This window comes from Papilio polytes, unplaced genomic scaffold (assembly GCF_000836215.1).
Source record: "Papilio polytes unplaced genomic scaffold, Ppol_1.0 DF824135.1, whole genome shotgun sequence".
NCBI lineage: Eukaryota > Metazoa > Arthropoda > Insecta > Lepidoptera > Papilionidae > Papilio > Papilio polytes.
In genome coordinates this window covers 2,076,980-2,094,925 of record NW_013525069.1, presented here as the reverse complement: position 1 = coordinate 2,094,925, position 17,946 = coordinate 2,076,980, and the positions used below count along the sequence as shown (strand labels likewise).

Genomic DNA, 17,946 nt, shown 5'->3' with positions numbered 1-17,946 from the left:
GTAATTCATAATGAACTATCATCGGATAAAGGCTTTTTCTCTCTATAACCGCGCGACATGTGTGCGATTTCGTCAACGTTCTACGGGACTTTTACGATTTCTTTAACAGTATTAAAAATATATCAAAAGAAATCACCTTAAAAAAGTTGTGTAGTCATTTCTTAGCTGGCGATTCGTATATAATTTCAGAAGGCGGCAGCTCCTTGAGCCGCTCACCACTCCGGACCATCGAGGCGGTTAAGGTAGGCGGCGGGGCAGCCCGTTCTGCACGCGGGGCGGCCCCGGCGCGCCCTGAGCTGCCCGCATCCATGCACGGGAACCAACCCCTACAAAGAAGAAACGAAGGAACACTGTATAAAATATATTTTTAGATCGATTACGACATTCATAAAGTGTTGGGACGTTGAAATGCGTAAAACCAAAATTACCTTCCAAAATATTAGCGAGAATCTTCTATCAGAACCAAATGTTGAAGTGCGATGAATAATCCTTTAGGTTTTTGGTTTTTCTTTTGGTGGGGCGTCCTTTGCAGGGGGCCCCACGGCACCGGCCGACGCCGCGGCTTGCTCTTCACACGGAAGCCAGCCCCTTTGTACAGGGTAAAGCATTAGACAAATGTTTAGGCAATATTCAAAAACGCGAAACACTAATTGTTAGTCAAATTAAGGAGAATTTTTTAAACAAGCTAGGAGTGATGAGCAAGCCGTCTTGTCGATGAGAGTAAGAAACTAAGTTGAGATTCATCGCCTCTATTGGTAATTAATTTCAAGATTATATTTCCTCACTCTTAAAACTTTACGTTACCGTGGTTGTTCACTGGTGAAACATACATACGTCCCTCTCGTTCTTTCTGAATTAAATGAGACATCTTTGAGGTAATGTTCCGGAGTCGATACTTACAGTTTCGTTAATCTATTACACCAATATTAATCAAAATACAGTTTCTTAGAGAAATCTAATCACTATATTACTACATTTAACTTTTAACTAGCAGAAAAGGGGATTCTTAAATGCTACGTGACACAAAATTAGCAAAAAATCCAACAATCCATGTAGGCACTAGATATTTTGATATAAAAACTAAAATATATAAAGTCGTAACCAAAAATAATAATTGGTTAATTTGAATAGCATCGCTGTCTAAAATCCATTCGCAGTTTATAAGAAAATAAAAATCCGAACTATTCAAATGGGTTTAATTAAGTACAGGATATGACTCGATTAAATCCAGATTCTGAGTGGGATGTGCTTGCTATTGTAGCCCACGTTTGTACTGTTACAGCGAAGTACGTGTGATTTACAATATCGATTTTTTTTTAAATAAGTATCTTGTCAATAATCTTTTTTTAATCCCATTTTGCGATATCCAGTAATTTTAGGTCCTTGATATCTCATACATCATATTACATAGTAACTTCTTAGTAAGGCCCCTTCCACAAACACGTCAGTGTACTAAATTGCGCGTTCGGTTTTACAAGCTATAAAATGTTAGGATGTAGTTAACAGTGCTTGATAAGCAATAATAATTGATACGTAAAGGAAATTCGTTACTTGAGCCTACATTTTATGCTAACAAATTTGTATTAATAAAACAATTCACAACTTTATAATGTCTATTACAGGTAGGAAAAAATGCAGAACAGATGCTTATGGCCAGAAGGGATTGTCGGATACAAAATTTTCCTTGTACTAAAATTCAGCTCGATAATAAAATCTTTGCGTTTTTCTGATGTCATCCTTATCTGTAGAGTGCTTTTCTATCTTTAACACTCCGAAGAGATAAAAAATAGCCACAGATTATAGAGGATCTCAATTGTGAAGGTTCTGACTCATTTTATTTCTTCATTCAATCGATATAATCACATGCTTTTAAATCGAATATCTTTAAATTACTAGCTTTTAAAAGCGCTTGAATCCATAGTTCTTTTTTAGATTAGAAAGAAATAAAATAAAATATTTCAAAACTGTTAACGCAGTTTGTTGAAAAACGCTATTAACAAATAAACTTTCACCAGAAAAAGGTTCTAGTATTTGTTTTGTAAACAAACGAGATACTAAAATTACTTAATCTCCAAGATATTAAATTAAAAGAGAAGAAACAACTGCGACCTCGATCGCAATGCATGAAGACACAAACGGCATTCAAGGCCGAGCAATGCTCACGTAAGACGCATAAGTGAATTATCACCATATTAAACCACATTATGTTTCTATGGCAGTGTATTCAGTTAGGATATCCATATTATTGGTAGGATAAAGAGAAGTTGCAAGCAAATTGTTGTATAAAACGTGGATCCATTACTTTTTCACGTACTTATTATGTTGCGATAGCTTTATCACAATAAAAATAAAACCTTAATTAACATTACTACTAAGGCTTTACGCGATTATCATTTCTGTACTATTTCACAATCTGCATATATTCTGCAATTACTGAATTGTCAGTTTCAACAGCTTTCCTCTGACAGGGGCATCTATCTTGTAAATGAATGATAAATTTCTTTAACTCTAGGAAATTCTCTCTGAATGTGATATCATGGTGTCACTATTTGAGATGCAGACTAGTCTACGAAGATCGCAAGCATGTGTTAATAATGCAAAATGTTATGAACTGTGCAAATAATTACTGCACACCACTACAAGTCTAGCTTATGGCGGTGCGTCAAGAGTTATTCATATCGGAAAATTAATGCACACGTAATACCCAAAACTGATGTAATTCTCCCAATTAAATATTAACAAAAGTAAAAGACACAACTTAGTAACTTCTTATAAAGCGCACCTTTAGCGCTCTGGGAATGTAACAGATAACGAAAACGATTTTAATAGTCTATGCTTACTGTTACATTGACAAAGATTAAACAAATGAAAATCAGAGAAGATCAATTAAATGTATAATAAGATTTTTTCTGGTAAATACAAATCTATAAAATGTATTTAAAAAATGAATATAAAGTGAACTTTTTAAGAAATTCTCAATGTGAATCTCAATCATCTATATCAAAAACGTGTTCGGTAACTTCCTCAGTCTGATGCACATCAGGTATTTCTTCATGGAGAAATTCTTGATTGGTTTCCAAATTATTGATAGGTTCATCCCCACCTGGTGTCTCTGCAACATATTCTGCAATTATCTCTGCCATTGGTTCATGTTCCTCTATAGGTGAAGGTGAAGCTTCAACAAATGAATCCTCTGAAACCGCCATCACATTAGGACTCTGAGGTTCACTGAATTCTTCATGAGGTGGATCTGGATCGACAGCAGTTTCCGATACCGTTGTTTTAAGTGGAGTGAATAAAGGCGGGTCTGCGGTGAAAAATGACGGCGTATGGACCGCATCTAGGCTTCTCGGTATTATCGCATCAGCGGATAAAACTTCTGTATTCGTTTCGCTTTCATACCTCTCCTTGGGTTTGAAGAAGTTTTCCCTGCGAAAAAAACAACATTTAAACATCGATTTATTTATAATTAAAAAAGTAATCACACTGGCATAAAAAATAAAAAAGAAAAAGAAAAAAAATCACGTACCATAAATATTGGTTATCTGCGATAAATAGTCTATTTAGCTTTCATTTGGCGCCAACGCCATTTTGTTTTCTCGCATAGTGATTGTGAAATTGTAAAAATATTTTGTTTATCCCAACGAAAATATACATTGTGCCAAGCTATTATAATTGGCGAGAGTAGTCAATTATTGCGCATTGAAACGTTCACAGTATTATCAACTAATTGATTACGTTGTCAATAATACTTGGAGATATTCCAAGGAGAAATTCAAATAATTTTATTGTATTAAATCATTCTTTAAAGTCGTATAAACAGAGTAACTATACTTAGAAAAATAGTGAATTTCCAAGATGTCAAGGGCAGAAGCAGTCCGTATTTTTTCATGTTATGGTTTGATATTTAAATATCAGAGTAATTGGAGCAAGGTTTGATTTAGTCATTACTTTTATAATTCGAAGACATTTTTTAAAAAATTCCATTTCACATTGCTTGTAAAACAAAGTTGAGATTAGAAGTTTTCCAAAATGTTGCCATTCCACATGATAGCTAAAAAACAAAAATATTTTGGTTCGACTTGCGTAATATTTTACGTGTGTATATTGTGAAACTGAACAAGGCGCCATAGATACTAAAGTATATTGCTGTTATCTCATCAGACATTGGAAGGCGTGAGAATAGCCGTTAGCTCTGGACAGCCGCCAAGAGTAGAGTGACCAACCTCGCGACTAGCTTCAAACAAACATTATACATATATTAACAATTGAAGTCACCGGAAATGTTAAAATATTCCTATACAAAAAAATTTAACTAATTTTAAGTAATATTATTTTAGAAAATCACTCAAATTATCCTACTCAAAGGACCAAAAAGTTAAAAACGTTTATGTCTAAGGGTGGGTTGCATCATATCGCCGGTTATCGTAAAAGTTATAGTTATAGTTAATAGGGTTACAAGTGCAAAAACATATTCTCACAGAGGTTTTATGTGTTTTTCGTTTTTACAATGGAAACATTTAAACCTGAATGTCACTAAAGTGTCAAGTTGGTGTCAAGAATGACATTTACGTAAATTAAAATGTTTGGAAATTCATGTTTCGCCGTATATATTTATGTATCATACGCATAGTATTTTATAGTGACATTAACTTTTTGCCCACGGAGATGGAGAAAATGTGAAAATAGACTAGTTTGGGCCATTATTGAAACTGTATTTACTTTAATACTCAAATATGTAGCAAAAATGAAGCAATAAAATTATACAAATATAAATGCATCTTTTTTTATTTTCCATATTATAAATTGTCCTCTCAATGCATATTATAAATTGTCCTTATATGGAGGACATTATTTTAAATAAGAGAAAAGGGACAAGCGCTGTTGCTATGACCTTTGACACTCGAAATTTGTCCAAACTGAATGTTTGGCCAAATTTCGAGTTCCATCTTGGAAATCCATTATTTCCGAGCACGCAAGACTTTATTCTTCTGGATTACGTATAGGATAATAGTAGAGATTTTCTTTTTCCATTACTTTTTCCATTATTTGTACTTTTGAAGATAAGAGCTTGTGACAGTTGACACTACCGAACTGACACTAACCGTAACGCTAACTATAACCGCCCAAAATCGGGCGGTTATGATTAGTGTCAAATATGACGTCATTTTGATCAGCGCAAAACTGGTATAGCGAATATCATGAACATCCGTAGACGTAACCATCGGGAATGTGCTGGTTAAGGTTTATAGTTAGTTAATGTAACTCACCCTTAGTAAATTTTAAGGTTATTCCAAATATTATCGTTACAAATAATTTTAACTTTAACGGTAACCGGCGATATGGTGCAACTCACCCTTAAGGTTAAACTCTACACGGTAAGATAACCTTAATGATATCATTAAATTATTTGTGCCTTGTAATTTCGTGAACATAATTTAATAAAAGGTCTTTAATCTTCAGCAGGATGCTGTAATTCAATATGTTTTGAGCGCATTCGCAGCGAGAGATAGCTATTAGCTATACTATTTGCGTCAGGGCGGCGCGGCGCGGTATGCGCTATTTGCAGGCGCGGGTTCGAAGCCGGCCGTCAACCTCTGCAGCTAACCCCACATCGTACCCGGGTGCATTCACTCTTCAGAAACGCTATTTGATAAGAACATAAATTTTCACTTGCAGGGTATTGAAGGGAAATGAGTTTCATGCTACCGCACAGACATTGGGAAGAACAGAGACAAAACAACAAGAAAAAGAAATTAAAACCTCCCTGGTCTTAGAAAAAAATTAAGAAGAGATAGAAAAGAATTAAGCCTTGCATCTCAAGAAATGTTACATTTCTATTCGAAGACATTCGCAATTCGTAATCAATAAGATAATCGTCTTATAGAGTAGGAAACAGTGCATCCCACGCATTAGCTACGTCCAGTTGAATCAGTGCTTCCGTTCGCCGCTGCAGCCGCGCTAACGACTGCATTACATGCGGCGACATCCGCCCTCTGCCCTCAGTCTGGATCTTACCACAGACAATTTTTTTACACCAGTTACAAGCAGTTCTTTTTACAGCTAACGTTAATGCACCAAAGAGTATACGCTCTTTAGTTTTAAAAACATACATTAATTTATTGACCCCATAGGCATAGACATTGATTTGGCAATATGCTTTTTGTAGGGTTATAAAGTAAATAATGGATTAAATTAAAATTAAATAATTTTAGATTTACAGCGTAATCTTAATGTCCCACGCATTACAGTATTGTTTTAAACCATACTATCAATAATGCACTTTGACAGCACCAATGGAGAGGTTATGTTTAGCACCAGCAAAGCTATAAATCGTTTCATTTGTTGTATCTGCGTGCTAAATGCAGGCAGGAGACAAAGGGCTCCTGTAAGGATACACTTTGGTACAACCGCATCCCGGAATAGTTTTACAACAGGGTTGATAAAATATATTTTATCAAAAATTAGGAATAAATCTTTAATATAAAAAAAAACATGATTTAGATAATTTTTTCTGGATTTTCCATTTAAAGATTAAGTTTTAAACATTAATTACATATTTTATATTTAAGTAAAATAAACTCGAAAAAAAATCATTATTGAAAAAAGAAACATCATTTCTACAGTTTCAGAGTTTCATTAAGACCTCTCAATGAATACGACTGATATCTGAATGGTTTTAAGTGGAGCACGACCTCATTTCGACCCACTTTCTACCGCTCTTGCTACTAAAGACAACAAATATAGACAGAAAAAGCGTTTTGTTAAGTTTTTTATACATCGCAATGTAACGAAAACGAAGAAAGGTTCAAATAAACACTTACAAAAACATGTATTCTAAACGGTTTTTTAAACGGTGAATGCAAATTGTAGAAGTTCATCAAATTCTTGAAATTTAATGAATCTGTAAAAATGTAGGTAACCTTATAATTTAAAATTAATTAATTTTGAAATGACAACCCTAAACAAAGTGCATCGAATGCAAATAAAGATTGTATACCACCGCGACGAGCCGCGCCGCTCGAACCGCGCTTTTAAAATAAACTATCCAACGCTTTCACCGCTGTTGCCAAGCGACACATGCTAAGAAACAACCCCCAGCTATTACTTATTTATAGCTAAATAATACTGCTAATAATAATTTAATAATAGATCAAAAATATTGATGAATAAAATACTGTTTCATTGCAAAAATATTAATTAAAATTACAAGATGGCCGACCGACTTCCAAATGGAGATTCTGAATTCGTATGTAAGTTTATTTTTCTTTACAGATTAATATATTTACTATTTATATACCTTTTTTTTTTTTTTTATAACACAAGGTGGCAAACGAGCAAACGGCCACCTGAATCCGCCAAAATGGCAAAGCAACCGCTGCCCATAGACATCCGCAGTTGCAGATGCGTTGCCTACCCTTATCCGACAGAGGAGACGCACATAAAGAGGATATCTCCCCTTCCTATGTATCTCCTCCTCCGTCAAATCCACTTCCTCTTCTCATCCTCTCCTTATAAGAAAAGGGTGGTAAAGAGAAAGGGACTTAAATTAGGCCTCCGGCACCACACTCATCAGACGAAACACGGAACTGCTTCCATTTCACGCCTGTCTTCTGTGTGGTCGTGGTATTACACCGGGCGTGCCGGCCTATTCGTGCTAAGATGTTACAGCGGGCACTACCACTGTTAAAGATCTTAATGAAGTTAAACGGTTAAAGCAATTCTATATTTATTAATTTATATTTTCACTAAAACGACAGTAAATTATCTTTTCCCTTGACAAAATAATACATTACTATCGGATAAGGGGCCAAAGATATTGCAGGTTTGTCAGATTAATATCACGATTGACGCAAATGGATTATTACAATATCCAAAACAATTCCGCTGTCAAGAAAACCATCGCAAAACAGATTATTTGTCATATTGCATTTTAACCTACAAAACTTACCCTGGGGTTACTTACTGTCCAAATATGTGCACTAAGAAAGTAAAAATGTATAAAAGTGGAGTCCGAAAAAATATTTTAAATTTAATTGTATTGTGTTTTTAAATTAGGCTTAGATAAAGTGATATAAACTGTTATAGACAGAAATAAGACTTTAATGTAACATTTATGTTATAGCTTAAAATAAAGAAATAAAGATACACCCGCTCCCCAGGTCCCTTACTTAAAATGTGTTAGGGGAACAAGACGGTGGCACGAAGCCACCATAAAAAAAAAAAAACAAAAAAATATATGCACTAAGAAAGTAAAAATGTATGAAAGTGGAGTCTGAGAAAAAAACCAAAGAAGTATTATAATAAAAACAGATCAATATTAGTTTCTATACAAAAATTTGCAAGAGGAAAGACATGATTTTTGCATTGGATAAGTTCAGAAATTACTAAATACATTTTAAAATTCTTTCGCTATCATCATCATCCGTCAACATCTTACTAATATTATAAATGCTTGAGTTTGAATGGATGGCTGAATATCTAATAGAATTTGTTGCCTAAAAGGCTAAACGAATATCGATGAAATTTGGCGAATATGAAAACGACAGTGTGGAAGAACACTTATGGTACTAATTTTTAATGCTGCGCAGACGGATTGGCTGGCGAAAGCTAGTTTAGTACATTCTTTGGTAGGTAATATTGAGGCGTATCACTAATATACTTAGGTTATAATCAAATGCATCGGTCACGCTTGGTGGATCCGAGTTCGATTCCCACGAGCCCGTAGTCTGTGGGAGCGTCACAATACCGTCATGTGAGGTGGTCGCCATTCAACTCTACCCTTGGATGGTTAATTGAAGCGATTCTCGAACTACATTCATATAGATTAATCTAATATACGAATAATAGCGAATAAATTGCGCTGAAGATGCATAGATTGAATCTACAGTCAATGTAATATACAAACATAACAATAAATGATGGGTTTGAAAAAACAAATGAACCCTAGTTACATTGATAGATACAAAGCCCTTGATACGATCAAAGCTTGAAGAATGGCCGCTATTCAAATGTAACTACATTCTTTAAAATCGAAAGGACGCACAGGTCAGAAATGGCCATATAAATTGTATACAAGTCAGCTACATCGTACGTAATAAACATCTCTCAGACGCGTTATTAATGCCAAAAATTAATTGTATCAAACACAATCCATTTAACAGAGATGAGGTCAGCGTGTGACAAGGCTCTAATTGTCTGCTCTCGGTCAAAGCCGCTTTTATTCACTACAAAGATAATGCAATATTATCAAGTTTTATAACGTTTTTGGTTATAAGAAAATTTCTATATTGAAGCAAATGTCAATGTAAAATGGTACAAGGTTATGTAATATGTTTGTACAAGCAATAAACATAGGTATACTAATAAGTATTCTCAGTGCCTGCGTTGGGCACGGTTGGGCGATCGCCCAGGGCGCCCAGGGCGTCCAGGCCGTGTAAGTTAGATTTACACAGTCCTACATAAATCTGTTTCTCCCTTACTTGGTAAAAGAGGGCGCCGTATAAATCTCGCCCAGGGCGTACCACTAAAGTTAACAGCAGTGATGCTACTAATATGTCTTAGACTAACATGGATCGAAATAAAATAGTGTCTGTTTTTATTCCATTAAAACATAGTATCATCTGTCATCCTTTTCATTCTCTTTGCAAAGATAGAGACAGCAATATGTATTGATACAATTTTGTCGGCTATGAAATACGGTAAGTAATATTAGTACAAAATTCGGCAGACATTTTCACATGAGTCTAGATTATTTTTAACTGTTCAATTGATTTCAGACTAGTTATTCCGTTATGAAGTTTTTGTTCCCATTGTAGATTCGACTAAAAATAGAACAGTATACAGTTATGGAAAAGAAACACGTGAATCATAACGTCTGGTGTCGATTCAATTATACAGTGGCTTCCAAACTTAATGGCAGTTAGGATTTTGCACAACAATTAAAACTCAATTCGGGGTATCGGGAGGAAAAGGGATGTAGAATACCCGTTGTGTGTGGTCGCTTCCCTCTACCCACGATATTTCAATTTGGTACAAAAGTTTGCAGACTTTTTCAGGACCTGTCATAAAGTTTGAATTTTATAATACAGAGTAATCGTGTGTCACCGCGCTCAATGTCGACCTATGCAGGTACAAATTTGATGACGTTATCTTGCATAGACAAAGTATTGTTTTTACGAAGATCAATTCAGAAAAAGTTTTCACTATTTTATTTCTTAATTTACATGTTAGCCTAGTATTATTAAGTTGTGTTTTTATTGTCTTATTCTTATTATAATTTGTTGTTTTAAAATAATTTCCATTTATTAATACATTTTTTTTAAATTCATCCAGACAGAACACTCATCAACCAATTGAATCAAATATTAACTAAATGACTGCATCGTTTAAGACTGCAAAACGATATTAATCTAATTGTCAGTGAAGAGATTTATCAATTAAGATTGGCGACGTTTTCATGACGTAGGAGAGTAGCCCGCATCTGTCAGAGTGCACATCCGGTGGCATGAGTCAACTTGTACGACTTCCGGTGGCGGGGTCAGCATGGACGCATAGCCACGCCCAGCAGCTCGGCCCAGCAGTTCGCATTCCTCTTAAATTATCTACTTAATAAAGAGTACATTTCTTATACAAGAGATAGGTGTTGTCGCTGAATATTTGCAAAATTACTTACGTAATTTCACAAATTAGTAACAATGTGCTAAGTCAATATTTTTTCAAAGTATTCACATGTAATTTGAAATGTGAACAGATGGCATTAGGAGAGTAAAAGAACTTTTAGAGAAATGGTAATAATTTTTACACTCTTATTTTCGAATCGCAGTAGTGTTTTTTGTACTTCCATGACCTTGACAGTGGTCAAAGTCAAGTTCTAACGAGACGACCCTGAGAGATTTGCCAATATTGTGACTATTGACAGAGGAAGGTCGCTGTGCAGATTGAAGCGTGAAGTGAAACCAAGTAAATTAGCTGTTTCAGAGCATATTTAAATGTTCATATTGTGTTCAGAGATTTTAGATTGCCTAAATTATTTACCTGGTAAACATTGTTTGTAGCAGTAACACTGTTAAATTATCTTGTTTAGACTAATTACTTTTTTGTCAAAAGAATATCACAATAATTATGCGAAAGTTTAGATGGGTGGATGGATGGATGGATGAATGGATGGATGGATGGATGGGTAGATGGATGTTTGTTAGAGTTTAGCCTAAACGGCTGAACGGATTTCAATGAAATTTAGTATAGATGTAGAAGATAGTCTGGAAGAACACATAGGCTATTCACTTTTGTTTTTTTTTAATACCACGCTGACGGAGTCGCGAGCGAAAGCTAGTTTTTAATATTTAGTGTTAATCTGTGACGTACATAGTTAATCTGTACAAAGCCGCTCACCAGTGAGCAATGGCCGACATGATGAATAACACATTTGTTCGCGAGATCGATTCACGCTCCATTTATAAAGATTTGCACGTGCCGACGATATTATAATGTAGGTAAGGAAAGAGAGATAACGACGTTAAAACTGAAAACTAGAAACAAAAACTTTTATCTAAAGAGAAGAACAGTTGCGAATATGATTGGATTGATTCACAGACCAAATAAACATGCATGTTAAATGTTTTTTTCTTTAGTTGTGGTATGTGAATCAGGGTCTTTCTGACCAATGACATACGTACATACATTTTATTTATAAAAAAATACATCTAATCAATACATATAATAAAATTTGAGTTGTATCTGTTTGTAATATCAAAAGACACATTCCAGATTTCGGAAAGATGATGTATTTGCGATGCTGCTAATGACAATCGCATTTAAAAAAATTGTCTGTCTGTTTGTCCGCAAGCCGTGTTTGTTCCGGGTAATCTCAGAAACGGCTGGGCCGATTTCGACCGAACTTTCACTGAAGGGTAGCCGACATAGACGGTCATATTATAGGGTACTTTTTTATAATTCCTCGCTTTTAAAATGCGTAACGGGTGGTCCAAATTTGCGCTAACAAAGTTTGCGGGCGAGAGCTCATAGTTTATAAACAGGTTCAAAAGCTCGTTACAGATGAGCGTTATCTTGGCAAAGCTTGGACGTCAGATAGTTGGCATACCGCACTGCTATCATTGTAAACAATAGCCGGACGCGTCTCCATTGTTTACTGTAGGTACGGCAATCATATCGGATGCGGTGAGAGGGACTAAGGTATCCCTGGAAGTTATTCTAGGACTATATTGAGAGCTTGTATGAAGTCAACCAACACGCAGTGGGCACACGTGGTTGACTATGCCTAGTCAACCCTAACTTAGGGTTGGCTCCAAGCCACTTAATGGGGACGTATGGTAATGACGAACACGTGTATGAATGACTATGGGCAGTCGTTTCGTTATTTAATTGAATTCAGGTGAATTTACTCGATTGCTATGTGTAAAATTACTAATAATGTCGTGATACAATGGGAATGCGTAAAATCAATAAAACAGTTCCCGTTGGGGCTTGGCAGGGCTGCGTGGCGACGTCACATGTTTCGTCTCCCGGGATAATAAAGTCTATTGTTAGCTATCCCGCGGGACGAGCATATCTCGCGGTACCGAGGAAGCATATCGAACTGCTGAGTGATGGAGTGCCTTGTGGTAGGTCGGCCGTTACGGTTGTGACATGGTAATTAAAATCTTTGATCTTTTATCAAAGTACAGAAGTTTACTAACATATCATTGCTAGGTATAGTTAGTTTTCACTATTCTTGTCCAGTTCATCTTACTAATATAAATGCGAATGTTCAGATGGATGGGTGTATCTTTGTTACAGTTTGTGGTTTAAACTGCTGAACGGATCTCGATGAAATTTGGCATAGATGTAGAGAATAGACCGAAAAAATACATAGGCTACTTGCTTTTGTTTTTTTTTTTATTACAAGCTGACGGAGTCGCGGCAAAAGCTGGTAATAAGTAAAACCTTTTTATTAATGCTTATTTCCACATTTATAACTGAATTTATAATTTATTAAAATAAAGATATAATGAAACTATGAAACGTATTTTATTTATCATTTCATTAAATATAACATTGTACTAGTTTTGAAGTTGGATGCACTTCAATGATTAAAATCGAAAGTGTCGTTTAAATAAATACAAGAGCAATTAGTGCACCCGCATACTGTTGATATAGAATCTAGGCCACGAATATAATATACGCTACGTCAAATTCAGTACAAATAAAATAATCTATACTCGAAGACAAAAAGTAATTGAAAACGAAAACGTATTAACTTTTACGAATCAAAAAAAACATAGTCCTAAATACGGTTTTCTAACCTCTTTGTTTCCACTATCATGCAAAGAAAGAAATATTATAATTTCGTGTACAAAATGTACGAAAACACTCCCATTCTCTAAATAATTCAATACAACAACACGCTGTCGTCATTAAAATGCCGATTCTGTTTGAACTACGAAAAAATATTTCGATCACTTTAATAAAAATTTATTGGAATTGGTGCGGAATCAATAACTAAAACTCGTCGGATTAAAAAATATATATACCATGGTACAAAGTATGCGAGAAAGCGGTTGAATGAATAATCGGTTACAATCAGAAATAATTAAATATGACAAAATTCTGAATCGTTAATTGGTTACAAAGGGAGACCCTTGGTATTACGGTATTATGCTTTTCAAATATCTTTGTGGCTCAAGGTCATTGGCACAATCGCAGTGCCCTTCCTTCGCTTCCAGCTACAGCTAGCTAAACTGAGCGCACCTAAAATTGAGCGGCCAAAATATATGAAAACAATAAACACATTTTCATACTATAAAATGTAAACTAGATCTGTACCAAGGGTCACTTAACGCGGCAATTAGCGCATTGCAGTTTCGAATTAAAAACCTACTTGTCCATCTTTCAAGGTGAAATTAAAGAAAAGTCTTATCTTAAATATTGTCAAAAAGAAACCCTTTTATTTGGAGTGTGTCTAATTGAAAAATTGTGAAAAAACGCAATCGCTTCTTTCTTCTACCACATCCCAGTGCAATATTTTCGGCGCGCGCGCATTCCCTCTTCGTTATTGTAATCAGAAACGTTGGCTCGAGCATCGAAGTCTGCTTTACCCCGCTGGAGTGTTGCCAGCTCTAATGTTAAAGATACAGTTAAATCTGACTCCCGTTTGTTTGTTTTTAGAGCATCTTCTAACGCATCGAGCTCTTTTACTGCGCTGTTACGTCGGAAGTGTTTAAATTATGTAATCGCAATGAATTTGCAGATTTAAAGACCAGAATTTGATAAAAATAGGCTGGGAAGTTAGAAGGAATAGAAAACATTTTTAATTAGCAGATTTAAAGGATAGTAGGCTAAAATTTAAAAAAAAAATCGAAAAGTAAAGTGGTTAAATATTCCTTAATGACAACGAAAGGTGAATCAACAGAAGCGCAGTTATCGTAGAAGCCCATTTTCAATCAGAATGTATAGAAATCATTGAAAGTTTTGTAAACATGAAGCTAAAGCGCTCGGAAGCTTACGTAAGCAACAAAGCTCGATACTCCGCGACCTTACGTAAATGTCACGTGTACTAAGTATCGATTGAAGTCTATTTTCAGAACTAAATAAAGAATTTACGTTACCTTCGACTAAGGGTTTTCCCAATCGATGAGTCATAACAAATGCAGGAAGTTACGAATAGAACATAATTTTGATTTAACGTAACAGGTCGCAGAAATTGAGTTTCGCTAGCGACTCCGTTCGCGTGGAATTAAAAAATTCCCCTACATCTTTACGAAATTTTATCGAAATCCGTTCAGCTGTTTGGGATACAAACTCTAACAAACATCCATCCATTAAACTTTCGCATTTGTATTAGTATGATGGCATAATAATTCCGACTTAAGGACATACTGTTATGTGTAGATTGTGAAATATTCGTTAAATAAACGTGTAATTTAAGAAATAAATGTTTTAGAAACAAAGACTCTTGTCTAGATTCTGAATACACTCGTAAATTCTAGCTACGAGATAATCTAAATACATAAATCTAGAAACATCGATTGCTACAGAAAGGGAATCCAAGTTGGCAATGTGCCAATGTCTCTTGGCTATCGGACTAGATATAATAAAACATTATATCTCACAAAACAACCCTGAAAATGTTGTTCAAACCTGTCATTTGGAATAAAAAGAATATGTCAACAAAAGAATTTCAATTGTCGCCAATTGACTTTTAAGCATAATTTAATTACTTTCGTCTATACAAGCTGTTAGAAAGTTAACTAAATTTAGCTTTATTATACCACACCTTTGGACACTATAGTACGTTTGTTATCGAGAAAATACTCCACATCGTCGTTATTAGAGTCTTAGTACGCGGTCACATAATGTTGCATAGAATTTTATAGCCCAATAATCGTTCGGAACAAGCTGTTTCATTAAGTCGGTGCTTTATTCGATACCCGTAAGTACCTATAAAATTTACTCCTACTTTCTACTTTGATTGTTGCGGAATAGGTAATTTTTTTAACAAAGGAATCAATAGTTATTGTTTCGATTAAATTTTTAGTTGGCTTTGCAATTAAAAATATAATTCTGGAATAAATTCTCGATAAAAATGCGATCACAAACAATTTATTTTAGATGGACTACACCCTATTTATTTTAGGGATGTAAGATGGCCGCTTATTCGTTAGCTAACTACTATAAAAATCTATGATGATAAACGAGAAAGAAGTACTTATAGCGTCTACATTCCAGACTATATCGGGCAACTAAATCTACCACCGCAAGCCTCCCTCAGTACAAGTTACGTAACACCATTTGACCCAAATATCCACGTTGAATCTCCGAGCTAGAATTTTCTAGAAAATTCTGTGATATTTGAATAACTTCAAGCTAACGTAATGCCTTTTTAAACAATTCTTTACATTTTCGAAGTACATTTCCGAACCAAATGGAAGATCGGATATAACTAGATATGGAAAGGAAATTGTTATCGGCTTCGTAGCGTTTCCAATTTTCAATACCCCTTTGTTGGATGTAGGTCAAGGGCATTGATATAGGCGTCGACAATGTACAGGTAACATTTCCAGAGATAATAATTTGAGTTGTTTCAGTCCACGAGAATGTTTGATATAACTGTTTAATTTAAAATTTTTAAATTGTTAAACGGAAAGTATTTTGATCTGATTAAAATATAATTTAGGATATAAAAGTATATAAATATTAGCGTATAAATTTAAATAGATGGAGATTACGGTTTATATTAACCGCCAGTTAACGGATTATATCCACAAAGGTATTAAATTGCGACAGGCGCCCAGACAGCGGTTTGAGTACTAGGCTACTAGCCATAACCACATGCGGTTTGGATTTAATTTATCGATATATTAAGAATTTTTTACTAAAAGCTTCTTTATAGGTGTAAAATCCGCAACAAAAAATATCGCAACGAATTTGATAAAACAATTTCAAGCAATTATTTGATTTCCACAAAAAAGAAATACCTGAAATCACCAGATATTGATATGTATTTGGTTCAAGAGCATTCGTAAATAATTATGGTATTTACTTACATGGCGTAACCGACAGCAATGGCGATGTACCACAGAGTGAAAACTATGATCCCTGAACCGCTGTCCCCTTCTGCCATGTTTCTTGCTGGTGAGGAAGATGATGATCTAGCGAAGAAGGAAATTTTAAGCACAACAATCATTTACTAACCGATGGGGCACAACCCCTAAGGGTTGATTAGGCCTTAGGCCTGCAGTTAGACAATTCGAAAATCGAAACACAAAAACGTATAAAAAGTACAAAGAGAAGTTTGTCAAACGTTCTTTAAGCATTCTGTAATCAAAAGCGTAGGTAACACCGCGGTAGTAGAATGTAGTGTACATTTATGAGTTTGATCCTTGGATGTAGTTTCATAAAGCAAAAAGAAAAACGCTAGATGATCCCATCTGAAAATAGTGATGTGGCTGAAATATACACGCTGGTAAAGTAAACGCCGAATCCCACTATAAAAGGTTATAGATAGTTTAAAGCTAGCTTTTTCCTGCGTCTTTGTATGTAGCCTATATGTTTAGATTTTTTTCTATATCTACGGATATCTTTCAAAAAACATGCATCTAACCATCTGTACTTCCACATTTATAGTATTCGTAATGTAATAAGAATACTAGATTTTTTAGACATTTCATAAGCACTAACGTTACAACAGTCTTAGCGACAGTGGTAGTTCTCGGAGCGGGTTGAGCAGCTCTAGGTTTATTCGGTGTGGTTGCTGGTCTTGTCGTTGCTGGTACATTTTCCTTTTTTACTTCACATATCGACAATAATTTTGAAAATGCTAATGACAGCTGTCCAACGCCAAAACTCATCTTGTTTTATGTCATGTAAATTATTTTTTTTATCATTTTACGAGAATGACAGATAAAATTTAATAATTATACGCGTTAAGCGGCGTATGTTATGCGACAAGACGATGGGGACATATACCAGAAAGTGTTAAGACTATCTACAAAGGTAGAGGAAGACCAAAGAAAGTATGGATGGATTGCGTGAAAGAGGATATGCCTCAGCGAGTGGATTCAGATATGACGGCTGATAGAGATGTATGGGAGAGCAGCACATACTGTGCCGACCCTCAGTAAGGGTCAGTAAATTGTTTTATGGAAGGTTTCTTGTCGCTCTAGTATTAACTATTTCCATGCAGTTTTCCTTGTAGTCCATGTAATGCCAGCCCTTTTCAACAATTCGATGGCTCCTACGAAAACTATCGTATGTTTGAAATGCAAATTTTTCAAAACAAAACTTTTTAACAATTATAACGACGCACAAAACAATCTAGAGTTGTTTTTGTTATTTTTAAATGACTAATATTTATCAGGCTACTTTAAATATAACACGAGATGTAAATTGCAGAATTGCGGCTTACTATAATATACGTAGGAACCTATCGATATTATAAAATAACCA

The 17,946-nt window shown here is 35.0% G+C and overlaps 1 protein-coding gene across 1 annotated transcript; it reads right to left on the bottom strand.

The window, feature by feature from the left end:
- Positions 1-2,987: 2,987 nt before the first annotated feature.
- Positions 2,988-17,368, bottom strand: LOC106112007. The gene is made up of 3 exons (XM_013294237.1): positions 17,179-17,368; positions 16,545-16,649; positions 2,988-3,429 (listed from the first exon to the last, which is right to left on the bottom strand). The coding sequence occupies exons 1-3, from the start codon at positions 17,346-17,348 to the stop codon at positions 2,988-2,990; spliced, it is 717 nt and encodes a 238-aa protein (XP_013149691.1). The 5' UTR covers positions 17,349-17,368.
- Positions 17,369-17,946: the final 578 nt, after the last annotated feature.